The sequence below is a fragment of the Neltuma alba genome, unplaced genomic scaffold (assembly GCF_004799145.2).
Source record: "Neltuma alba isolate B1F8T4 unplaced genomic scaffold, ASM479914v2 tig00003129_pilon, whole genome shotgun sequence".
NCBI lineage: Eukaryota > Viridiplantae > Streptophyta > Magnoliopsida > Fabales > Fabaceae > Neltuma > Neltuma alba.
Window position 1 is genome coordinate 44,074 of NW_021633151.1, and position 26,494 is coordinate 70,567.

At 35.2% G+C, this 26,494-nt stretch overlaps 4 protein-coding genes across 6 annotated transcripts; 3 read left to right on the plus strand and 1 right to left on the minus strand.

The window, feature by feature from the left end:
• Nucleotides 1–4,059: 4,059 nt before the first annotated feature.
• Nucleotides 4,060–7,497, plus strand: LOC114740383 (WD repeat-containing protein 44-like). Its single transcript, XM_028928527.1, has 7 exons — nucleotides 4,060–5,700; nucleotides 5,778–5,868; nucleotides 5,946–6,103; nucleotides 6,209–6,260; nucleotides 6,339–6,418; nucleotides 6,511–6,604; nucleotides 6,704–7,497. The coding sequence occupies exons 1-7, from the start codon at nucleotides 4,060–4,062 to the stop codon at nucleotides 7,495–7,497; spliced, it is 2,910 nt and encodes a 969-aa protein (XP_028784360.1).
• Nucleotides 7,498–10,785: 3,288 nt separating this feature from the next.
• On the plus strand, nucleotides 10,786–13,388 carry LOC114740388 (laccase-17-like). The gene is made up of 6 exons (XM_028928533.1): nucleotides 10,786–10,896; nucleotides 11,012–11,163; nucleotides 11,384–11,628; nucleotides 11,731–11,859; nucleotides 11,995–12,954; nucleotides 13,173–13,388. The coding sequence occupies exons 1-6, from the start codon at nucleotides 10,786–10,788 to the stop codon at nucleotides 13,301–13,303; spliced, it is 1,728 nt and encodes a 575-aa protein (XP_028784366.1). The 3' UTR covers nucleotides 13,304–13,388.
• A 4,062-nt stretch (nucleotides 13,389–17,450) lies between these two features.
• LOC114740380 (uncharacterized protein At3g17950-like) lies at nucleotides 17,451–21,596 on the plus strand. Of its 2 annotated transcripts, none has more exons than XM_028928523.1 (3): nucleotides 17,451–17,620; nucleotides 17,764–17,928; nucleotides 21,054–21,596. In XM_028928523.1, exons 1-3 carry the CDS (start codon nucleotides 17,609–17,611, stop codon nucleotides 21,534–21,536), a joined length of 660 nt encoding a protein of 219 aa, XP_028784356.1. In that variant the 5' UTR covers nucleotides 17,451–17,608; the 3' UTR covers nucleotides 21,537–21,596. The 2 variants fall into 2 exon arrangements, with proteins under 2 accessions (XP_028784356.1, XP_028784357.1); XM_028928524.1 differs by having other exon boundaries at nucleotides 17,767–17,928.
• A 705-nt stretch (nucleotides 21,597–22,301) lies between these two features.
• LOC114740390 (putative E3 ubiquitin-protein ligase XBAT31) lies at nucleotides 22,302–25,742 on the minus strand. Of its 2 annotated transcripts, none has more exons than XM_028928535.1 (8): nucleotides 25,353–25,719; nucleotides 25,062–25,121; nucleotides 24,845–24,916; nucleotides 24,627–24,748; nucleotides 24,200–24,340; nucleotides 24,008–24,115; nucleotides 23,450–23,705; nucleotides 22,302–23,002 (listed from the first exon to the last, which is right to left on the minus strand). In XM_028928535.1, the coding sequence occupies exons 1-8, from the start codon at nucleotides 25,530–25,532 to the stop codon at nucleotides 22,634–22,636; spliced, it is 1,308 nt and encodes a 435-aa protein (XP_028784368.1). In that variant the 5' UTR covers nucleotides 25,533–25,719; the 3' UTR covers nucleotides 22,302–22,633. The 2 variants fall into 2 exon arrangements, with proteins under 2 accessions (XP_028784368.1, XP_028784369.1); XM_028928536.1 differs by lacking the exon at nucleotides 22,302–23,002 and adding an exon at nucleotides 23,017–23,249 and having other exon boundaries at nucleotides 25,353–25,742.
• Between the last annotated feature and the right edge of the window lie 752 nt (nucleotides 25,743–26,494).

Consider the following 26,494-nt stretch of genomic DNA (forward strand, 5'->3'; position numbering starts at 1 on the left):
AGAAAGAAAGAAATATCCAATCCATGACAAACATGCACCAACGTGGGGAGATATCTTCTCCCTTCCCAATATTACCAACCAATATGCTTAGTTATATTCCTACCACATATACACACACATTTAATTACTCTATTTTAAATATGAAACCATAATATAATTAACTTTGCTATCCCTTTTCCTTTATTTTCCTTTCTTTGCTTTTTTTTTTTTTAAAAATAACGTGCTAAACAATAATTTTATGACTATTGAATGGGCGTTCGAGCTTCAATTAGAATACGGTTATCTTAGACTGGGAAAGAAGTTTAGTAGACTCATTTTAAGCTTTTACATTATTTTATACTGATAGATTGTAGATTTGTAAAATTTATTCCTTAATTTCTAACTCCCTTAACTTTTCGAGTATTAATTTTACTACAGCAATAAATTGAGTGTTAATAAAATATGTGTTGATTGCTATATATATTTTGTTTATTTTTCCCATTATCCATCACCTCCGTTTTTTAATTAAATTTTTTCAGAGAGTAGTAAAAGAAGATGTTTTAGTGGTCGGCTTGGGATGTGAAGAGCCAATCCAATACCGCTAATGACTAATTCAAATATGAGTATTGCCATATTTAAATGAAAAATAACTCTTCCAACATGGATTGCATTAATTTGATGTAAATGTTCCATATTACAAGTTACGTCGCTTGTGTGTGTGTGTGTTTTTTTTTTTTTCAAAAATAATATTTATTGCTATATGAATTTGTTTTCTCCATTAAATGCTCAATATTTTTATCATATGATTTGTTTTCTTAAAGTTGTTGCACAAAATGCTCTAACAAAAGTAACTTCAGTTTGAATGAAAGGCATAGTCAACGTCGAGAAGGCTTTCATGGCTTTCATTCGATTGAAAGGAAAGACCCACCTAGAAAATAAGAGGGCTAAGAGGGGTCTATTTGAGTTCTTACGCTTTCATTCTGAAAATTTACTTCTATTGATTTCTATACAAATTAACTCAACCCAAAATATGAATTATAAAAGAAAATAACAATTAGAGAGATTATAGGAATACCAGTTACAGTTCTGATTATTCAAAGAAGAATCCTTTTAGTAGTACTACCTCCGGTCCTAATTATAAGAGCTAATTGACTAATTTGAGGAGATTAATAAAAGAAGGTAAGTTAGTTATTTATAATAAATACGTGTTGTCTTTGATAAAATATCCTTGCTGATTAAATGTATTATCTAAAACTATTATTGTTAAAAAGACTATCTTAGAAAAAATACATAAACATGAGAGACAAAGTAAATTGGGGTTTTATATTTAGGACTAAAATAAAAGTTAAACAAAATCTTATATTCAGGACCGGAGATAGTATAAGCTTTGTCCCACTTTAATTTCCTCCACATTTCATCAAGTACCTAGTCATGCCTAGAGAGTAGAGACATAAAGAGTCATACTTTGGGTTGAGAGAATTCCTGATATATACACACACTACTATTCTTCTAATTGAAGAAATAATGGAAAAATAAAATAGTAAGTACAAAATTGAGTAGTAACCCCATTAGAGATCGATACGATTCAATTCAACATCATGAATAGCAAATAAGAAGGAAAATGACACTTAGGGCCTGTTTGGTTTGAGGGGAGGGAGGGGAGGGAGGGGTAGGGGAGGGGAGGGGAGGTTTTATCCTCACCTTGTTTGGTTTGATTAAAAAGGAAGGAAGGGGAGGGTATTTAATGATCCTTTGTTTGGTTCAAGGAGGGGAGGGGAGGGATAGTAATAATCAATTTATCATTTTACCCTTACATATTAGTTTATGTTTTTTATTGATATATTATATAAATTAATTTATATCTTAATTTAAATTATATAATTTAATAAAAATTCAGTCTTATCATGTTAATATGTATATTAAAAAATTGGTATAGTAATTTTTTATTCTAATTAATATAATAATATATTTAAAATAATCAAATTAACAAATTTTATATGCTCTAAGAAAAATGAAATTTTATTTTCTTTAGGCTATCTTTTTTTCCAGCTTTAAAATATATTTAATAAATAATATATTTATAAAAACAATTAATTTTATATATTATAATTTTTTATTTAAATAATTTTTATTTATAAATAATTTTTATAATATATTTTTAATTATAATAATGTATATATTTTTTATTTTTTTACTTAGGATAATATATTTTTTATTTGAAATAAATATTATAATAATATATTTTATGGGTAGAAGTGGAATATTAAAAAACCATAAGGTCATAATGGTCCAAAATTTTGACTCCCCTCCAAAAACCCCCAATTTGGAGGTAGGGGTGGAAACAGGCCAGGCGGCCTGTCAGGGGCCTACAGCCTGGCCTGTATTTGGCCTGGCCTGGCCTGGCCTGTTTTCCAAAAGAGACAGGCTCAGGCCTGTTTGAAGGCCTGTTAAAGTTAATAGGCCAGGCTTAGGCTCTCTAAAAGGCCTGTTAAGCCTGTTAGGCCGGCCTGAGCCTGTTAAAAACTTATAATTATAATATATAAAAAAATTAGTTAATGGTATTGTTAATGTGTACTTTTAATTTATTTTTTAATTTTAATATATAGTTAATAGCTTAGTTCTTCTTTAGATTTTGAAGTTTAGTTGACAAGTAAAGATAAAATATAATTTAAAATAAAAATATCAATAAATAATATGATCTTTAAATCTTAAAAATATAAATAAAATAGGAAAGAAAATTTTTGTTCCAAGAATGACAGATTAATTAACTTATGTATTATATTAATTAAATTATGATACTCTCTTTATTCATTGTAAAATTAATAGTTTTTTTATTTATTTGTCTTAATTTTTTTGGTACTTAAACATAGTTTTGTCCCAAATTTTAACATATAATTCGAATTAGTTTTTAATAATATCCTTATAAATTATAATTAAGATTTAAAACAGCACCTATGATACTAAAATTTAAATAAAAGACAAAACTAAAAAAATTAATTATTATGTATACTTTTTTTATTTTAGCTTTTTTCTAAAAAAAATATTGTAATTTGAATTTTTAAAAAAAAACAGGCTTTTTAACAGGCTTCAGGCCAGGCCAGGCCTTTATACAGGCCAGGCTCAGGCTGAAAAATAAGCCTGTAACAGGCCACAGGCCAGGCTCAGGCCTATAGGCTACAAAACAGGCCTGGCCTGTTAAGAGTAAAGCCTGGCCTGGCCTGGCCTGTTTCCACCCTTATTTGGAGGGGAGCCAAAATGGGAGAGGGGAGGGGACATTTTAGCTCCCCTCCCCTCCAAAATTTTTAACCAAATGAGGGGAGGGGCTCATTTCCCCTCCCCTCCCCTCCCCTCCAACCAAACACACCCTTATTGGACAAATTCAAGACGAATGGTTGATTCATAATATTCTCTTCCTCTTATTTTTCCCCTAACTAAACCTAAAAGTGTGGGGGTACTTCTTTCGATTCATTCAACATAAATTCAGATTTGATGTTGAGAAACTAATTCTTTTACTCTAGTCAACCAAGGCTTATAATCCAACTTTTTCTTTCCTCTGCATGAAACTAAGAATCTGTTTAGAATAGTTTATAAATAGCTTTTCAATCGTGGTTTATGAAATACGAAATAAATATATGAGAAAAGTTTTGTATCGGTTTACATAAAATATGTTTATAAATAATTTCAATCATGATGTCAAACAAGGCCCAAATAGGTTGACTTCCGCAAATAAAAAATAGAAGTTAAAACGTGGCTAGTAGTGATAGGCACGTCACTAACGTGACGTGGCAACATAAGTAGTCTCCTCCTCGTTATGCACAATAAGCAAAGTCACTCACAAAAAATTCACAAGTAATTGAATGAATAAACAAATAGCGAAAATCGTTGACCGTTTCTCTGCCTCCAAAACATCCATAACGGTAACCAGCCTCTGACCCTTCATTTTCTCTCTTCTCCTTTCTCTCCAATCTCTCTACGATTTCAGGAAAAACACAAATTAAATTTAGCTAAGTAAGTTTTCTCTCCGCTTCTTCACGAACCCATCACCACCAGCACCTCCGCCTTTCACCGCCGGTGGCCGCCATGCAGCGCCGTAAATCACTCACACTCAACTGGGACGGTCTCCGAGACGACGATGAAGACGACGACCACTTCTTCGAGACGCGCGAACGTATGTCCTCCGTCGCTCCGATCGATCTGGAAGCTTCTTCCTCCGATGAAGACGATGGCTTTGAAGACAGCCGCATGTCGTTTAGCGCCAACATCTCTCCCAAACGATCCGAGAGAGTCAAGCCAATTCCGGTGCCCTTCGCCTCCTTGGGCTCCGATTACGACATGTGGATCGCGTCTCCAGGATCAATCACGGAGCGAAGAAAACGGTTACTTCTTGGTATGGGTCTGGACGAGAACAAAGAGTTCTTAAGAATCACAAGCATGGCTCTGGATCGCGCCATTTCGGAAAAATTTGAAAACGACCAGGCCGATTGTTCGCCTTCAACACCAACAAGCACAAGTAAATCTTCTCCTTCTCCTCCTCATTCATCTTCTTCCACCGTAAGTTCACAATCAGAGGTTAAACAGCATAGAAGGTCTAGAAAGCCGTCCATCATTCCCTTCGTTCTGGGTCGCTCGCGATCTGAAGGCGACATTGACTCCTTCTCGATGCCAAAATACAGAAAAGAGGAATTCATCGGTAAAGTCTCCAAGCAACGCCTCACGAGAACCACATCGGACGTGACATTTTCTCGCGGCGGCTCTCGTCCCTGCCAAGGTGAATCCCGAGCTGCACTGAAAGGTAAGGAGAAGCCGGGGCGGTCGCCACGGCAGCACGGCTCGAAGATGACGTCGGTGAAGTCTAACTGGGGATTAGGGGCTTTCTTCTTGATCAAGAATTTGGACACGGGAAAAGAGTTCATCGTTAACGAGTCAAGCGAAGACGGGATGTGGAACAGGCTAAGCGATCTGCAAACGGGGAAGAAATTAACAATGGAGGAATTCGAACGACACCTTGGGCATTCCCAGATGGTGAAAGAGCTGATGAGTCGTAACAAAGTCGCCAGAAGTACCAGCGACGGTCTTGGGTACGATAGAAAACTCACAACACAACATTCATATTTCTCAAAGAGCTTAAGGAAGAGCAAAAGAACAGGGGCGGCTCTGTTGAAGAACATCAAGGGAGTAGCGTCTGGGTTCATCGGCGAGAGAGAAAGAGACGAACCACAGAAATCGTCATCGTTGTCCGCACAATTGTCAACGTCTGAGCAGAAGCCCACGAAGAACGAACAGTGGGTGAGAGTAAGACAGAGTGGTAAATCCATGAAGGAGCTCTCAGCTCTGCATCTGTGTCAGGAATTTCAAGCTCATGAAGGATGTATCTGGACGATCAGGTTCAGTAATGATGGGCATTACTTGGCGAGTTCAGGGGAAGACAAGGTGATTCACGTATGGGAAGTTCAAGAATTTGAGGTTACATCGATGAAGCCAGACGAAGGGAGTCTAACTCCGATTCATCCATCGTTACTTGGAACCCCAGAACGAAATGGGAAGGAAGAATGGCATGAGAAGAAGAAGAAGGGGAAGCATGGAAGCAAGAGAGGAAGTAGTTTTACGATTCCGGATTATGTTCATATCCCTGAAACAGTGTTTTCTTTCTCTGAGAAACCTCATTGCTCTTTCCATGGCCATTCCGACGACGTTCTGGACCTGTCTTGGTCTAGATCTCAGGTTAGCTTCTTCACTAAGTTAATTAACTAATTGTCAAGTTGCGATTTCTTAATGAATTCGAACGTGCATGCATGCAGTTACTGCTATCATCATCAATGGATAAAACAGTGAGATTATGGGACATGGAAAGCAGGGCGTGCTTGCAGGTGTTCACCCACAGTGACTATGGTGAGAAGGAAGTTTAGTTGATTAATTAATTAATTAAGATTAGTCAGAGAATGAATGAATGGGAATATATGTTGCAGTAACGTGTGTACAATTCAACCCAATGGACGAAGACTATTTCATAAGTGGGTGTCTGGATGCTAAGGTGAGGATATGGAATATACCTCAACGCTTTGTGGTGGATTGGATCGATGCCCACGAAATGGTCACTGCTATTTCTTACACCCCTGACGCTCAAGTATATTTCTTCTCCTAAAATACTCTCTTTACGAAGAAGCAAAAACTGAAAAGTTATCATCTATATATTTTGTCTATTGATGGATTGTGTTTTTTGTTCATGCAGGCTGCTTTTGTTGGTACTCATAAAGGAAGTTGTCGCATGTATAGCACAGAAGGTACTCTAATTAAGTCGAAAAAGGCTCAATTTGAAACCTTGAAAAATATGATTAACTCGGTTCAAAATGGTGACGCAGATTGCAAACTAAGTCAAATAGGCGCAGTTGAGCTTCGGCGAAAGAAGAAATCTCACTTAAGAAAGGTGACTGGTTTTCAGGTAATTCGTATTCCGTGCTATTGATTGCATTCTCAACCATAAGATAAGAGGTTAAGCAATGAATATTATTGGCTTTGTATCCTTATGTTCAGTTTGCTCCAAGTAATCCATCAGAAGTGCTTGTTACCTCAGCTGATTCCAGGATCAGAATTGTTGAAGATTCCAGAGTTGTTCATAAGTTTGTAGGTGCTTACTCTTGTATTCCAAAATCTTTGTCTTTTCCCAAATTAAGAAAAATGGCAGTCAAGAATCCATAATTTATTGTTGGATGTTGGTGAACAACAGGTTTTCGAAATGCAAACAGCCAAATTTCAGCTTCATTTAGTCCAGATGGAAGATACGTGATAAGTGCAAGTGAAGACTCTAACGTATATGTGTGGAAGAATGAAGGCCACACAAAGGCCAGAAACTTGATTCTGACTCAATCCCACGAGCAATTCCAATGCAGAGATGTGGCAATAGCAATACCATGGCCTCGCACCATCAAGGGTGACCCTCCAGTAGGGCCAGCCCTACACTCAAAGAGACACACAAAACATTCTTCAGCCCCTCCAGCTCCTTCATGTGGATCTCCACATCACCATTCTCAAAACAACAATAAGCCCACATTTTTGCCTCCTCTTCCGAAAAAGAAGAACAACCATAACCATGGCTCTGATACTGCCTCTCCCTCCCGGGAAGAGGAGCCCTCGGCCATTTCACGTACCCTGTCTGGGATTGGAGGGATTTCATTCACTCATAGTGGTAGTAAGAGCAGGTGGTCCCCATTTTCTAGGAAGAGCAGTAATAATGGTCACCATGCCATGGAAGAGGAAGACCCTGCAGCCATATCTCGCACCAGTTCTGGACTTGGGGACTCGTTTTCTTCTTCTGAGTCTGCTTCCATGAGGTATTGCGACTCGCCTTCTTCCATGTCTGCTTCTGGTAGATCATCTTCTGCATCTTGGTCAATGCAGTTTGATAATGGCCTTGCCAATTCAAGTTCTCATGCTTCAGCTTGGGGCTTGGTCATTGTAACAGCTGGATTTGGAGGTGAAATCAGGTGTTATCAAAATTTCGGCTTACCTAGAAAAGTATGAAAAACATACAGTTTAAAAGTAGTGTTTGACATTTATACCGAAAATGCACAAGAATACCACACCCTTTGTCATATAGCAGAATGCTTCGTGCATACATATATGTTCAGTATACATTCTTACAGTGGAAGAGAACACGAGACAAATAAGGAAATATGTTTTTGTCATGGGAATCATAGGTAGCAGACTCTGATGACAGAGCTTCTGTGCCATGACATGGCAGTTTTGTGAAAGAGTTGTAATTAATGCAGGAATCATATAAAGATCATGTCAAGTTTTTGTCTCATGACATTGGCTATACTTGGGGAAATTTTTTATGTTTGTATTGTGGGCCTTTGAAGGGCAAGAAGATGTTGATACTTTTTGCAAGGTATATGATATAAAGCCAGGGAGCAGCAAGTACATGAAATTCAGACTTCTTTGTTACTTCGTACAGTGGAGATTGGGTACACCAAGCCATGTGTTTCTTCTTTTGGCTTCTTCAATTTGGGGATTTTGGAAGCAACTTGAACATAGAAATTTAAAACCACGCCACTACCAATTACTAAATATTCAAAAAGGGAATACAATTAAAGAAGGAATTTAGGTAGAAAAAAGCCTTGACAACAATCAAACTGTAAAAAAGAGATTGATTTTTTTTTCCTTTTTAAAAAACGATTTAGGCGGCTACGTATTATGACTTGTGAGGGCTCAACACTTTTATATTTTTAGATAAAAGGACAATTTTACTCAAAACATTTACATAAAAGCACTGGGCCTTTACAAGATTATGAAATAAATACATAACACATAAGTTGCATGCAAAGAAAACGATATTACCTTCAGTGCTTGATATAAGAGCTAGTTAATTAATTTAAGTAGATTAAGAAAATTAGTTAAGTTAATTATTTATAATAGATATGTGTTGTTTTTCCTAAAATACTTTTACTAATCAAGTGTATTAACTAGAATTACTATTCGACAAAATCTTTAACATGGAAAACTATTACAAGTACTACTTTAAAAAAAAAAAGATAAATATGAGAGGCAAAGTTAATTAGACTCTATATTTAGGATCAAATTAAATGTTAAAGTAACTTTTATATTAAGAATTGGTGGTGGTACAAATAATTTAAAGAGACACAAAACAGAGTACCTATGCTTCACGTGTAGCAAAGACTTCGCATTAATACGAAAGACTTCCGATTTACCAACTGGAATATCTTTATTAACAGGAAAAAATATATTTACCTGATATCTAATAAAACTGCTAATGGCAAGTAAACCACTTACCATTAAGTTATAATACTCAAATGTTAAGAAATATATATAATTTAAGTTTAAAACCATATTATTTTGAATTTATGAATTTTACTTAACAATTACGAACTTTCACTTAGTTAATTACAATAACATTTTGCATACATGACTATCTTTTATTAATTCTTATATTTTTCTAACAATATAGCAACGGCAGTTTAGATTTGATCTTAATTTGTTTATTCTCTATTATTATTTTTTTTTAAAAAAGGTTATAATTGAAAATATATACGCAAGACTTAGTTTGGACGAAAATGTTAAGGAACCGGTTTGCCATAACGGCATGATCCTCGCATGTTTGGAATTGGAATATGCACTTAAATTTAACATTATAATATTTTGAATTCACAAAATTTATTTAATATTTTCGGAGTTTCTTTTTTTTCCCAATAAAATTTAGATGAGTTGAGTGTTTAAATTCACCAAAACCCAGGCATGCCTTGACATGCATGATCCTGAGATAAACTTAATAGTAGATGAAATGAAAGAATATGTCGCAAAAAAATGGGCACATAAAACAGGAAAGTTTGTACCTCTTAATTTAAAAAAAAAGAAAAAAAAAAAGAGTCAAATCTAAAGGCCTTTTGTGTTCCCATTAACTCAGTTTTCACCAAATGAGCTAATTTTTGTTAGCATTTTTGGAAGAGTTTGGTGAGAAGAAAAAGCATATATATATAAAGGTCACAAAGATGATGTTTAGGTCCATATACAGCAGTACTATGCATGACCAAACTTTTAAAAACATTTACAAGTCCAATGGTTGCTGGGGTTCGATTCAAAAATATTGACCAGGAGAAAGTTCTGTTAAAAGCAAAAGCCAAGCAAAGATCAGAGGGTCAATGTGAGATTTAATTTTTTGAGTTAAATAGAGGGGACCCTTTCCTAAATCATTTACAGTTTAATTAATTTTTGGTAAAAGCATTATGGCTTTTAGCATATGTTAATGAAGTGTGTGTTTATTTTAAGGCAGCCAACTACCAGCCCGCCATTCCCAGATTACAATGAAGAGAGGACAGTAAATGAAAATATAAGGTCAAAAATAAAATGGGTACTATCATTTTCCTTGAAATTCAATGTATGTTAAATTTCTGTTTGGTTTCTTCTCTAATACAACCTTGTTTGCTTGAGGTTTCCTTACTCTTCATGCATGTTCTGTGTCGTGTTGTTCATGATGATATAAAAAATTATGGAAAAGAGACGTTGTTTCCACCTCTCAAAGGGACTTCTTGACATTGAGAGGCCATATAGAAACCCTCTCTCACGTCCTTCAACATTATTATATTCCTTTGCCACCAAGAACTTCGGTTGAGACAGCTACTTCTGACCAGTGAGATTTGGTTTTTCAAGCTTCACTTCTGATTCTGAAGCTTCATGTCCTGTGGATTTAAACCCAGATAACAAGCTGCAGTAAAGATAAATTCCATAAGTTCTTACGTAAGCCAAGCTTAGATATTTAACATCATCAATAGGCATAATCTTAGGTTAAGTTTTGATCTGTAAATTAAACTGATCATTAATAGACATGAATTTTTAGGTACGTTTGGTCTATATAGTAAACCTGTTCTGCCTTACATTCCCATAGTAAATCAACAAGTTCTTTTCACCTGTAGGTTATGTCACTTTGCATGCACTAAGAAGTGTAACAAAACAGCTGGTAGCATGGCTTTTCTAAGAACAGTGTCTCAGACAAGCAATATTACGAGGATTTCACTTGAACAGGAAGGAGATCAAAAGAAATTGATTGTCTTGGACACCACTCTAAAGTTGTTCAAACAACTCATCCCGTTAAAATACAGCAATTGCAGCTCTTCTAGAGCTTAGCTTCTCTTTGAAACATGTGGATATATTGCATCACCTACTCAAACTACTGATCTCGTTCCTCTATTTATTGCCGACCCACGGTCTCTTTTGCATCCACAGTTTATAAAGGAACACTTTGCTCTCTCCAGCTCTCTTAAAGCAACCATTAGCTTCTCAAAGAACAGAGACAAAATGGGTGTTCTTCCTTTTCCATCATTTGCATTCCCGGCACTCTTCCTTTTCTCAGTGATTATTTTCCCTTCTGTAGCACAAGGGGGAGTTACAAGGCATTACCATTTTGAAGTACTTCTCCTAAGGACTTGATGCACTTACCCTGAAGCTAAATTATATTTCGTTTTTGTATCTTTAGCATTTCACATTCTTACTCCTCTGTTTTGGGCTTGACTTTGTAATGCAGATCAAGTACCAAAATGTAACACGACTATGCCACACCAAGAGCATGGTCACGGTCAATGGTCAGTTTCCAGGACCTCGGATTGTAGCGAGGGAGGGTGATCGTCTTGTCATCAAAGTGGTTAACCATGTACAGAACAACATCACCATCCATTGGTAGGGAAAATTTTTGTTTTTAAAAAACTTGAAGGAAAAACTCTTTGGTTGACCTAGTCTGCACAGTTTCAATGGGACTCATCTCTCACATGTTTAAATATCTTTTCACATTTGGCTTTGTTTATGTTCTTTTTAAGACTGTTTCTACCTAGGATTCTCCTTATGATATTGACAAAAAAATCCTTAATTATATATCAAAATATGGTTATCTTCCAAATAGGCATGGAATTCGACAACTTCGAACAGGGTGGGCAGATGGACCAGCATATGTGACACAGTGTCCCATCCAAACTCGACAAAGTTATGTCTACAATTACACCATTGTTGGCCAGAGAGGCACTCTCTTTTGGCATGCTCATATTTCATGGTTAAGATCAACTGTCTATGGTCCTATCGTCATCCTTCCCAAGCGTGGTGTTCCATATCCTTTCACCAAACCCTATAAGGAAGTTCCCATCATCTTTGGTAATGAAATAGTGGTGTCTTCTTCTACTGACAGTTTGGGTTTCCTTGTTTGATAACATTCATATCCTAGTAACCTAATCTGATGTGCATTCAACTTTTCAGGAGAATGGTGGAATGCTGATCCTGAGGCAGTCATAGCCCAGGCCATACAAACTGGTGGAGGACCGAATGTATCTGATGCTTACACTATCAACGGATTTCCAGGGCCGTTATATAACTGCTCTGCTAAAGGTATCGGCCTCAAGTGCTAAGATGTTCTTCTGTATGATACCGAATATTACTAGTGGCCAAATTCCCAAGATGATGCAAGGTAATAAGATTGCAGTTGCAATGTTTTCATTCTACATTAATTATTGGTTTTGGCAGATACATTCAAGCTGAAGGTGAAGCCTGGAAGAACATACCTTCTTCGTTTGATCAACGCAGCACTAAATGATGAGCTCTTCTTCAGCATTGCGAATCACACCCTCACAGTTGTTGAAGCGGATGCAGTATATGTTAAACCGTTTGAGACTAACACTATTCTCATTACCCCAGGACAAACTACAAATGTTCTTCTTAAAACCAAATCTCATTACCCCAAAGCCACATTCCTTATGACTGCCAGACCATATGTGACAGGCCTTGGCACTTTTGATAACTCAACTGTCGCTGGTATCCTGGAATATGAATCCCCATCAAAATCTCTTCACTTGAAGAAGCTTCCACTCTTCAAACCACTCCTCCCTGCCCTTAACGACACTTCCTTTGCAACCAATTTCACCAACAAACTCCGAAGCCTTGCAAATGCTCAGTTTCCTGCTAATGTTCCACAAAAAGTGGACAAGCACTTTTTCTTCACTGTAGGCCTTGGTACAAATCCTTGTCAGAACAATCAAACATGTCAGGGACCCAATGGAACAATGTTTGCAGCTTCAGTCAATAATGTATCTTTCACTCTCCCAACCACTGCTCTTCTTCAAGCCCACTACCTTGGGCAATCCAACGAAGTTTCCTCCCCTGACTTTCCAAGTAGCCCCTTGATTCCATTCAACTACACAGGCACCCCACCAAACAACACCATGGTGAGCAATGGGACAAAGTTGGTTGTTCTTCCTTTCAATACTAGCGTGGAGCTTATCATGCAGGACACAAGTATACTAGGTGCTGAAAGCCATCCTCTCCACTTGCATGGCTTTAACTTCTTCGTTGTTGGCCAAGGTTTTGGCAACTTCGATCCAAATAAGGACCCTGCAAATTTCAATCTCGTTGATCCTGTTGAGAGAAACACAGTGGGCGTCCCCTCTGGTGGATGGGTTGCCATTCGTTTCCTAGCAGATAACCCAGGTTAGTAAGGTTTGCGTTTCCTAATACTTCATAACAAAGCAAGCTAAATTTTTCTATAACCACAATAGTAAATTCAGATTTCAGTTTCGATAAGACAAGTAATTAAACACAAGTTAATGTTTAAATGTTCCAGTAGTTCTGACAAGTGAACAAACAACTAGTGCACAAGTCTTGTCTTAGACACTTGATTGGTGCTAATGAAGAACGATTTTGCGCAGGGGTATGGTTCATGCATTGTCACCTGGAAGTTCACACAAGCTGGGGTCTGAAAATGGCGTGGCTTGTTTTGGACGGAAAGCTTCCCAATCAAAAACTGCTTCCACCACCATCGGATCTTCCCAAGTGTTAAACTCTCGCTTGAAATTGCGACCCTTCCTTTCTTTGAACCGGCTTTTGTTGCCTCTTATGGCATTCTTTTGGCGAGTGATTGATTGCATCTTGGTTTTTTTTTGTTGAAGTGTTTGGTCGAAAGAAGAGGCATTGATCGTTTGATGCCTCTATATTTAACTACCAAAGTGTTGATTTCTGCGAAATTGTAACATTCTTCCATTTTAATTAATGAGTATTCTTTCTTCTTGACATCATAAAATTTGACATTCACACAATTGAAGAATCACATGATACTATTGTGTTTTATATATAACTAAATCTTTGGACATGTCATTATTCAAAAAATATCATTCAATAACTTTATTGAATACTACCTCCGGTCTTTAATATAAAACCTCGTTTAACTTTTATTTTGGTTCTAAATATAAAATCCCAATCTATTTTATCTCTTATATTTATATATTTTTAACTTTTATTTTCCAAGGTAGTCTTTCTAGTAATGATAGTTCTAACCAATACACTTGATTAGTAAGGATATTTTAAGAAAGACAACATCTATTTATGACCAATAACTAACTTAACTTATTTTCTTAATCTCTTCAAATTTGTCAACTAATTCTTATAAATAGAATCGAAAGTAATATTATGGAGTGGCTGGAATTAATATGAAATTATTAGCCCGCACTCATTCTTTATTTTCCTCCGAGTTAATTCTATTAGGCCAATTTAAACAATATGTTCAACTTCAACGTCTCTTAGTTTTTTTTTTTGAGTTACAAGGGAGCGGGATCGAACCCGCGTCACACACACACCCACGCACACCCCCACACCACTGGGCCAACAGGTGATTTGAAAAATACAATAAATTATTCCTCTGCACCTCATATTGGTTTCATAATTCTAGAAATTTGTTTTACAAGTGATATGGGACGCAACAGAGCCATTTTACAAATAATTTATCACGTACTTTTTCTTATTGAGCATTTTCTTTGTTCTTGCTCTTTATCCATCGTTTTTTATAGAGTTCTATATTGTCTGATATACCTTTCCTACCAGTGCCTTTAAAAGTGTTTTTTTTTTTGGGACCAGAGATTGAAGGGAAAACCACCTAACACGGGTGGTACTTAAACAGCCTGAATGTTCTACTTATACACACTAACACACTCACACACCCATATGATGTGGGGCTGGAGACGCTTTTAAAAGTTAGTTAATGCACAATAAAGATAGTAAGTTGAGCACTACTGTCTCATTTTACACTCTGAGTAAAAATGTAAAATAAATTTAACGCAATTGAATCAATAAATTTCCCAGTGAAGTTATCTAATTTATAGTGAGACATGACATCTCATTGTGTACTTGGGAAGAGGTAATTCAAATGGGTTTCGCATCTTTTGAGATGACAGAAACATTCCTTTCATGTCTTTTTACTATGACACCCACAACATCTCTCATCAGATTGGACATTTGCATGCAAAGCCTGGCGATAAGTTAATATTACCTCCAATTTTAATTATAAAATCTTATTTATAAGTAATACTAAATTTATATTAATAAAAAATTATATGATGTCTTGGCATTAATAATTATATTGTTTTTAGAAACTCAGTTATATTTTTTGCTGAACAGTAGCTTGCTTTGCTTTATCTAGTTATATTAGCTTTTAATTATTCTTTGACTATAAATGCAAGCTAATAACATGAGATAATAACACGCATAATTAAACTCGTAACCTTAAAAAAAAAACGGAAAAAAAAAGCTTTCATATTACAAACGTATTGGTTTAAGACACATCTGTACAATGCATGAGACAGCATTTTGGGGATTTGGATTCTGTCCACTTCTCCTCCCATCCTCTTCCCCTCCACTACTTTTTTTTGGCCCTTTACAACCATTAGATCAAAACTTCAATGATCCAGATTTAATATTTTACAACATTTTATAAAAATAAATATAATTATAAAAATAGATAAATAAATTTAAACTGTTAAAATCTAATTTAAACAGCTCATATTTACAGACTGTTATTACAGAGCAAATTTTTTTCAACTTCTTTTATTACAGTTGTTAACTATTTATATCAGATTTTAACAGTTTAAATTTATTTACTTATTTTTAATAATATTATTTTCTAAGATGTTAAATCTGGACCATTGAAATTTTGATCCAATAATTGTGAAGGGAAAAAAAGGGTAGTGGAGAGGGAGAGGATGGGAGAAAAAGCAGAGAGAATCCAAATCCGCATTTTAGACTTAAAAAAAAATGGCAATCAGTTCTCAAAAAGTGTGCTCGAGGGGCTATTTATTTAAGCTAAACATGCTTATGACAAAGTTAGGTCTGCTCATATAATCATATATTTCTATTCCCATAAGCAGAAAATAAAGATGGAACAGAGCTGAATATATTACTAATAACATATCTTTTTTAAATTTTGAATATTACATTTTTTTTGCCAGCAGAATATTACATTTATATTTTATAAACATAAGAAATTAAAATTAATTGAAAACAGCCAACTCAACTAATGAAGCACACTATGTGATGAACTAATGTTTAAATTCCTGTTTGGAGAGTTGTTTGTGGACAAGTGATTGAAGTCTTCAAAAGCAGTTTTTTAATGGTAATTTACAAAATATAAAATACGCATGTGAGAACAGCTTTATCTTAACTTATGTAGAAATAATCCCAAAGAAATCTAAGAGTGTCTGGACTAAAATTACCTCCGAAAAGATATCTATGCCTAACACAAATTTTTTTAAAAAAAAGTATTAGTCGAACCCAGAGCGGGCTAGAGTTCATAATGCTTAAACAGGATTATGACGGGCGTGATGGATGCTTGTGGACCTAAAAGGAAAAGTTAATGCTCCCCTCAGGCCTTGGAATCTGAAACTTTAAAAAATTTTCCCCATTAATTAAACTTAGTTTCATTTATCAAGAAGATAATGACAATCGATACTCTTTAAAATAACCAAAAATGGAAGATAATACATTTATTCAAAGAAATTATTAAGTTATTCTATTAAGTGAAAATAGCTTTTTTATCTATTGAATTGTAAAATTAAGGAGTGAAAAGTGAATTTCAAATATTATGAATTAATATACTTTTAGGTGATGTAACTTGTTATAATTAAGTTGTGAGGAAGTAGCAATTAGCCACACTTTATTGGGATTTAAGGTCCCTTAGCAACTTGACACTTCTTTATTATGTTTTTAAAAGTAATGGCAATTGATACTTTTTGACAAAAAAAATTAAATCTCTTGGAAAAATATAAATCATTTTGTTTTTAGGCTTTACACTTTATAATTTATATATTTAAAATTTTTAAAGCTATTCCTTCCATCACATGATAGTTTGAACATCAAATTCTTTCTTTAGTCTAAGATTATAAAATGTTTTTCATTGGTTAGTTGATAAATGACACAAAACAAAAATACAGTTAGTGGTTACCTAATTTTATAAAGTTTTCTAAGGGCATCACTTCCAGGGCTACCTCAATTGATTTTAAGGGGGTGTTAGGGTATAAAAAAAAAAAAATACTTTTTAAAAATATTTTTTGTAAATTGAGATAAACTCCTCCTTATATTTATTTCATATATCGTAAAATCACTTTTAAAATTATGATTTTGATTATATCCAAATACTTTCTAAATCAGACAAATTCATTCATAGATCCATGCCTTCTGACAATGTATCATTATACATATAAAATAAACACATTCAACAAATCAGACTATTGTGGTACAATTTATCATTCAACTTTTTAAATATTAGCACAAGAAACATTCTTACAAAATTAGTTATATAAATTTAGTCTTTAAGTAATTATCAATGTATAAAGTAAAAGTATACCAGGAAGAAAAAACCATTCACAGAGTACATCCAGTGCAGAGTGCAGCATATTTTTTCAAACTCCGTATGATATATGAGAAATTCAAGTCTAATTAAATTTTTAATATATGTATATGAGAATAAAAATCAGTAAATCAATACTTCATTTAAGGATATAGTTTTAATAGTAATAATAATAAATAAAAAGAGAAGAGGGTTCAAGGTTCAAGCAAAGTGCAATGGTCTCAATGTCTGACACTGTCTCTGGAGAGATGCCTCTATAAAAATAAATCTGCTCTTCTCACGCCATTATTCTCTCACTTCCCCTGCTTCTTCCCCTGTTCTGTTTCTGTACTCATTTTCTCACTCCTTTCCCTTTTCGTCTTTTCTCTCTTCTGTACCATCTCTTCTCTTCTCTGTGACAAGTCACTTCATTTCTATACCCTTCACCTTCACATCCATTTCTTGCTTTCTTCCATCAAACACACTATTCATATGCCTCAACAGGTACCAGTTTTCTTTCTTTCTTTCTTCTGGGTTGCTGTGAAAATAATATGCAGAATCAGTTGGGTTGGTGTTGAAGAAAAGCTTTATGTGATTGTATCACTTTATTGATTATAGTTCTTGTGTGGATTAATGTGATTGTGAAGCAGCAACAAGGGTGGCCATTGGGGCTGAGGTTATTGAATCCAAATATAGGGTTAGTGAGGAGTCATGATAATGCAGATTTCTCAGGCTCTGCCTCCTTCACCACTCTCCTCACTCCTTCTCTTTCCTCTGCTTCCAGGGATTCTTCTTCAGATCTTGATACCCAGGTTCCTCATTTTCTCTTTGTCTTTATTAATCATTTCTTCTTTCCTTCTTATTTTAATCCTTTTCCCTTTTTGACCACAAAGATGACGATGCCTCCATTTTAATCTTCTGTCTGTCTTTCCTGCATGGTAAATATTATTTATAAAGACATCATAGAAACAGAGCACCTCAGCTTTGGCCTTTATTTTTGGATGTTTTAAAGATAATGACTCTGTTTCTGACTAATTGAAACAAGGTTTCATCAAAATTTTATGACATTTATTTGAAAGTTTAGTGGAACAAAACATCCTGAAGAAGTTCATTCGAAATATGACTTCTCAATGTCAATGTCAATTATCATGAAGAGACCACATGTCCCTAACAAGAAGACAGAATCTGGGTCCATGTCTCTTTCTCCCTCTGTTTCGTATATTGTCCAGCATGCAGTCTCAAACAAAATCTTAATATGTATTTTTTTTTCTTTTTATAAATAGTAAATCCATACATCTCATAAAAAATAAAAGGAAAAATTGGAAAAATCTGCCATTAAAAACTTTATTGGTAAGATGAAAATTTTGTCCACAAGGAGTACTGGAACTCTAATTTTTTTATTTAGTGTAATTAGTACTAATTTAGGTCCTTCTTATAAAACAAATTCATCAGAGACTTTTTCCTAATTTTCTTAAAATAAAAATACATCTAGATCGACTTTTGGCATTGTGTAGTTAATTAATTCGGTTCGGGCTTAAGATTGGGCCTAAGTAGATTGGTTCGGTTGGGCCACTTTCTTCAATGTACGTATGTACATAATATAAAATTTTTATAGAAAATCAGATCATCATCCACAGATAAAACAAAACTAGTATAGCAAAGAATAGGCTAATCTCTTACAACGTGACGAACTAAGGTTCGAATCACTGCTGGAAGAAATGTCCACATTTAGTACTCGATAATGCTTTGAATAAAATTATCTCCAATAAGAAGATACCTATGCTTTAAGAAAAAAAACATAGCACATTCTAACTTTTATACAAAGCACATGTCACTATTTAGTTTATATAAAAGTGATAGAATGTGGTCATGTTGTCCCGTTTTCCCTTTATAAGTTTTTATTTTTGTAAAATTGTCACATATTATATATGTGTGTGTGTTTGCACAAAATCCGTCAGCATTGCATAGGTATATAATGTAATTGTTTTGGTTTGCTTAAATCAAACATGTAATGATGAGGGGGGAACCGAGGCGCTCCATACTAATACTATGTCCACTCATTTTGTCGTCAATTAACTATTTTGATTTATTCCAAGGTTGACTAGACCAAATTGAAGCATATGAGCATATGGGAGCTGGGAATTAGGTATCACACACTTTTGGGAGGACAAGGCAAAAATAATAATTCTCTCCTTAATTCTAAATATAAAATTTAAATAACTACTTTATGAAGATTATTGAAATTAATTAAGATGATTATTTGTAAAAAAAATTGTGTTGAGATTTCTAAAATGCCTATTTAACCATTTGTGGTGGATGTTGATGGAAATCTGGCTTCTTTTAACATATGCAATAATAATAGTTTAGGAAGAGAATTATTTAAAAGAAAAATTAAATTAAGATCCTATTTTTAAGATTAGAAGGAATAATTAGAAGATAATTTATCGTCCAAAACAAATACTCCTCTGGTTCTTAATATAAGACTCATTTAACTAATTGGATTATATTAATGAAGTTAGGTAAATTAGTTCATTATAAGAAATGTGACATGTTTCTCTTAAAATACCATAATTATCTTTCTTAATACCCTTTCTTTCTCTTCTACTTGATTATGGTTGAGGGAATATTCATAGGGATAATTTAGAGAAAATTGATAAATATGAAAAATGGTCTTATATTTAAAATAAAAAATAACTTAATAATTAGGTTTTATGTTAGGGACACGAGGAGTATTAATTAGAAGAAGAATTGAGATATTGTTCACATGTAAAAGATTTTCTTTTTATAGTTTTACCATATAATAGGTTTGAACTGGTCTAAGATTTATGATATTACAGTACTAGACTAATGATAGTTGGGTCGGACCATGACTTTTGACTAAGCACTTTTGTGACTTTTCCATTAATTTGGGTGAGGAAGAAGAATCATCTTCTACTTTGGAAAGAGTCCAAATGAGAAGTAAATAAGAAAGGGAAAGAACGAAATGAAGAAGCCCCATCAAATAGTAAAGCCTCCATCTTTCTTTTGGCTCTTTCAGTTTCTTTTGTTCCCTTTATGGTCATTACCTGCCTTTCATGGGGTCCACCCCATGTCCTGCTGCTACCCCTTTCCAAACTTAGCTTTAACTTTTGGATTCTTAGTTTTAGAATTTAGAAATTATGTTTAATTAGACTGTAATAGGTGCTTCCGGTCTTTAATCTAAGAGTTAGTTGACTAATTTGAGTAGATTAAAAAAATTAGTTAAGTTAGTTATTTGTAACAAATAGGTACTGTCTTTCCTAAAATATCCTTACTAATCAGGTATATTGGCTAGAATTATCATTATTACAAAGACTATTTTGGGAAAAAAATAAATATGAGACACAGTGGATTGGGGTTTTATATGTAGGATCAAAATAAAAGTCAAATGAGCTTCTATATTAAAGATCGAAGGTAGTATTATTTAATTAATGTGTCTAAAATATATTCTCATGACATAACACAAATTAATTAAACCTATATTTCACCCCCAAAAAAAATAATTAACCCTATAACACCTACTATTATTTGATGAGGCTGTTGATTAGTATAATGGACTTTGATTGTTACCATGAGGTTAGGATGGAATAGAATTGTTCACCTAGACAAGTGATGAAATAACGAAATTAATTAAAGGGTTTTTAACATTTTTGCATTTAGGGTCATTTTGGTAATTTTCGTGCCGTTCTTTTATTCCTGTCACTCTATAAAAATATTCTATTAGAAATATCTTTTCTTGGTGGTTATACCAAACATGATTTGCATTCTGTTGTACTTGTACTTTTTATGATTCTCTTAAAAATCTTTGTCTAACCAAACATAATCTGAATTATGAATGATTGGGTTAATTACGCTAACAAATATTACGATAAAATTATCTTCCATTGAGATGATTTTTTGCCTTAATTTCTCATGACAGTCCACTGGATCATTCTTCCATGGCAAGAGCAATAATAACACACTTGGGAGCCTCATTGGTATTTCAAGCATCTTTGAACTCTCAAGAAGATCCACAAGGGGAAGAATGGTGGAACCCTTGAGGGACAACAACAAGAAGAGCCACAAGCTGAAGCCATGGTTGTTCTCACTCTGTTCGAGGCTAACCACCGACGCCGTCGCCATGAACGGCGACAATGTTCCCTCTCTTGGTCACTACCTTCAACAAGAGAGGAGGGCTGCAAATGCGGGCACTTGGAGAAACAGAACATTCTCTTACCCTTATGGGGTTAATGACTTCTCTCCAGTTAGAGAGTCAAACTCGTTGTTTCTTGGGGATCAAGTTGCTGCTCCTGAGTGTGCTGCAATGGAGGGAGAAGAGGGTGGGAGAGAGCCAGACAGAGCATTGCTGGGACAAAGTAATGGATATGGAGGACTGGTAGCTTTCCCTTGTTTGTGTGGATGAGTCCAATTAAGTGATAGCTTTTTTTCTTATTGGTGGCTCGTTGATTTCAAGTTTCTTTCATTCCCACTTCCCAGGTCTGGAGTTTTTCAGCTGTTTTGGAAGAATCTCTTGTATCTTTTGGCATCTTCTGTTTACTAGTCACATAATTACGTGAACTAGTGTCCACTTCAACCAGGAGGATGTTGATATGAAAGACTTGAATTAGTGAGAGGTTCAGTTGTTTGCCTTTTGTTTTAATGTGTGTAATCTTATCTCATAAAATGGGACAAATACACTTCTATTACCCAAAGAAGATTTTATTTATTAATTTATTTAAAAAGAAAGGTATTAATACTTGTATCAGGAAGGTTTCACCATTAGGTTTTCAATTGCAGAACTTCATAATAATCATTTAATTACTATGAATTATTTCCTTGTTTGGTCAAAACATATTTTAACCTTTTCCATTGCCAGCGTGTGGCACTCCTTAGAGATATGATTATAAATAATTCAATAAACATAAAACGCTTTCTATCTAGAGAAAGGTGATAAATGAGTAAAACTTGATCGAGTGTGCATATTAATAAAAATGTTATGATACAAATTTACCTCAAAAGTTTAAATTCAAGAGCGCTGGGTATCTAGAAGTTTTTTTTGCCCCCTACTGTTAAAAAATTAATTTTGAGCATTAAAATAATGATATTAACAATTAATATTTCTAACGTTAGGAGGTAAAATTGCTATAATTTTAAATTTTCGAATAAATTTGCACCTCAACCATTGATATAATCATAATCAAGCATCAAAGAGAAGTACCTTTATCTCATGAAATACTATATTTGATATTTGATAGCAAACACAAAGGTCTTGATCTCCAAGTCCAATCAACTGAGAAGCAGATTACAAAACCTCAAACAGGGATTTAAGAATTTAAGCCACCTATTGTCGCTCACGATCTTGCGATCCTTCACTCTGTTACCCCAAAAAAACAAAAAAATTGACCTCAAATACTATATCCATATAGGTAGCTATTCCAAGGATGGGTAAAATCACCATTATATCAGTTTCCTGACTGGCTCGGAAGTAAAGAACTGCAGCAAGACTCAATAATTGCCTCATTACTTTTCAGTAATCTTTCCTGAGTTGCGACCTCCAATCCTCCCGAATGAACCCATAGCTGACAAACCCTTGAAGCTGCTGCTTCCTTCACTGAAATTTGATATTCTTGATCTCCTGGGCTTTGCCGTGGGACTAGACTCAACTTCTGCATCACTGCTATCCTTGATCTGAGCAACAATTAATTCATGGATAGCTCCTCGGCAAAAAGGGCATGCTGGTCCCGTAGAGCAAGCAGCTCCTGGATCGAGCTTCTTGTGACAGCATAATGCTAGGGTGCAATGAGCACACATTTGATGACCACATGGTCTGACCTCAATTGTGCATACTTGGTCAAAGCATATACAACATAATTCGAGACTGCTGCTGGCCTAAATGAGCAGAAATAAAATCAAATAAAGAAACTCATTATTTTTCACTAAAAAATAAAAAACACCCTTACTATCTTTTTGTTGAAGTTCTGGTCGTACTACAATAAAACACTAGACTAAGCACATGCATTTATACACCTAATTCAGTTAGAAGGATACTGCAAGCTGAGTGCATCCCCATCAAGCATGCATGAGGTAAGGAGAAATTTTCTGTCGTTACATAGGAAGCAATGATACCCACTGAAGTCTTTGACAAAGGTAGAAGCAAGAAGAATATGCAAAAGAAAACCAAGTGAGGCAAATTAAATCTGTTGGACTAATTACAAGCAATCGCAATATGAATGACCAAGAAGAACATATTTTACCACATATACTGAAGCACAATCTTCAACCAAATCAAGTAGATTAAATTGAAAGGTCTTAAGCGGTCAGAAAATAATGTTACACCTCAGAGTCAATATCATCATCTTCACCATCAGAATGCAAGGGAGATGAGGGAATGTCTCCCTCCTTCAGTAGGGTCTTTTCCCTCTCCCTGTTAGCTTCCATCAAGGCCTTTTCCAGTAAGGCTTTTGCTTCCTCATTGAGCTCACTGATGAACTTCAATGGGGATGGCCAAACAAGTGGTGCTGCTGATGAAGGGTCCAGCAGGACAGCACATGCCTTATGCTTGTGCTTCAAGGCAACTGTGAACGGTATTCTCCTGCAGAGGTTCATTTGTAATAAGATTTTAAGCCAGCTATTAATTGATTTGCTTTTAGTGATTAAGGAATCCAGGAAGAGCAAGAATGGAGCCAAGGACAGGAAAGGATTGAACAAAGTAAGACCTTATTTGGTAAAATCCAATAAATGAGAAGATTTTTACTAGCTTCAAGTGCCATTTGCGATATACATTAATTAAAGTATGAGGAAGTCACACAATTACATGAATGGTACAATACGAATGTAACTGAAATATGCCTATTATTACTATAACATTGACCAATGAAATAAATCTTTACTTACCCAGAGGAATCTAGTTGAAGCCTATCAGCTCCCCAAGCAAGCAAGATTCGAACACAATCCAAAGAACCACTACGAGCAGCCAAATGAAGTGGTGTGCTCCCTGCATAACTGCAGATTATACTTTGATCAATCTCAATGAAATATCAATAATATTTATTCACGACAAACTGATATAACTTCAAAGAGAAATACCCATATCCACCAGGTGATGAACAAACAAGAGCCCCATTGTCTAAAAGAGCACGAAGACATTCAGGCTGTCTTTGACGGGCTGCAAGATGCAGTGGAGTGGCGCCATTTCTATCTCTTATGTTAACAAATCTTGCAAACCCCCTGATCAAAAAATAGAGCTACTCTTTATTACAATTAACAATTGTCTATGCCTAAAGTACCCTTAATTAACAATTTTTGAAACTCTAACAAGTTGATTACAATAAATCGAAGTTTTTAGGCAGATAACCAATGAATCTAGCCTTTGACTGATCTATGCCTCAGTCAATACTTATGTTAAGCACTGTACTGAGCATAATTCTGAAAATGGATTCAGCATAGGTGCATTTACGGCTAAATGCAGGATGGTCAAAGCATTTTACTTGGAAGACATCAAAAAGAACCTAACCATGAGTTTGCAATTGGTGAGGAACGGGCAGCAGAAAGAATAGCCTTCAGGCAATCTATGTGGCCATAATAAGCGGCATGGTGAAGGCAGGTTCGACCACGTAAAGAATCAAACATCAATATCTGAAACAATACAAGCCATCCGTAAATCCGTAAGAATCAACGCAACTACAATAAATCCATAAGATTCAAACTGAAAAACAATCGAGTATAACATACATTAGCTCCAGCTTGAATAAGCTTTTCCGCACAACTAGTGTTTCCATGCATCACGGCCAAAATCAACGGTGTCTATGCCCCAGAAAAAAAAAACGAATAAGCAATTGAAGACAAATAGAGGAAGAAGGAAGCAAGATATGAGCTAGAAAAGACAGTATTTCAGCTAGAAAGACGGTATTTTCAGTTCAATTGAAAGCATCAGGGATAAGAGATGCACCTGTTTATAGCGATTGAGGATGTCGACATTAACAGAACGGTCCAATAACATGGAAAGTACCTGGCCAAGATCAAAACACCCACCATGATGAAAACCAAAGAAGTAGCTGCAAAATATAAGTTGCGCAAATACAACCAAGTGTCGCATCGGACACATTTCAGACACAATTCAACTCCATTCACCAGGTACCGTGCTTCATGGACCAAACCCACAAAAAACCACCAAATACAAAGAACGCCATTAAAATCTGAGAAAAATAGAAAAGATTAAGGGGTAAGAGCAAGAAACAACCTCGATCCGACCGCTGGCGGCAGCTGCATGGAGAGGGGAAAGCTTAGCATGACCGGAAGTCTCTTCAAGAACTGCAGGGTCTTCCTCTATCATAGCTTCAACTACCTCCAAGGCTCCGCCCGCAACAGCAGCAAACAGAGCATTTTCATGGTGTTGCCCGCAACTCAGCCCCTGACCCATAATCGATTACCTCTCCTTCCGTCGTCAGTAATCGCCAACACAGGAAGCAAGAGTTGCCGAGCTACAGGCACACGCGCCACCTTCCACGGCAGAGGTGGCGGTGGTCGTAGTAGTGGCGTCGGACGACCTTACAGTCCTTGAAGCCAAGGCGGGAGAGGAGCTTGAGCCAGTTATCTAAGCAAATGGAGGGACCTCGGAATTTGGACCTGCCCGCCGAGATTTCGGGCAGGCTGACCCAGCACGTATTGGAGCCAAGTTCAGATTATGTTCATACTTTCACGTGAATTATAAATTATAAATGTTTAAATTTCAATTCAATAATTAATATCGGGGCATATGGTAGATATTTTGCCGGAAAATAAGAATAATTTTATCAGAATCTTTGGTAAGCTTATTATATCTAACAGATTTATTTAATAATTTATCCACTGACCCTGATGTAAGGTCTCTTTTAGGCCAATTCAATGAATTTTCAAAGACAGCTATGCGTTCCTTTTGTTTTCCTTTTTTTTCCAACGCGTTTTTCGGAAAAAAAGAGAGATGTATTTAATACAGATAGCTCCCCCTGCGGTCTTCAATTATGGTAAAAACAAACATAGTTAAATTATTTGTCACCAAATAATAGTCAATTGTTTATGCCTCATGTTTATTGGACTAAATGTTGGTCAAATTATTATTGTTTGTGGTGCATAATCCGTTGAACACTGTGAGCCTTGATTTAGTTTTGAAAATTCTATAATTTAGTTTTTAAGATGTAAAAATATTCACAAACCATTATGCAAATATTACCTCAGGTCCTAAATATAAAAGCTAGTTGACTAATCTGAGTCAATCAAAAAAATTAGCTAAGTTAGTTATTTGTAATAAATAGGTGTTGTCTTTCTTAAAATATTCTTTGCTAATATAGTATATTGTTAGAACTACTATTGTTACAAATGATTATGTTAAATAAATAAAATAAA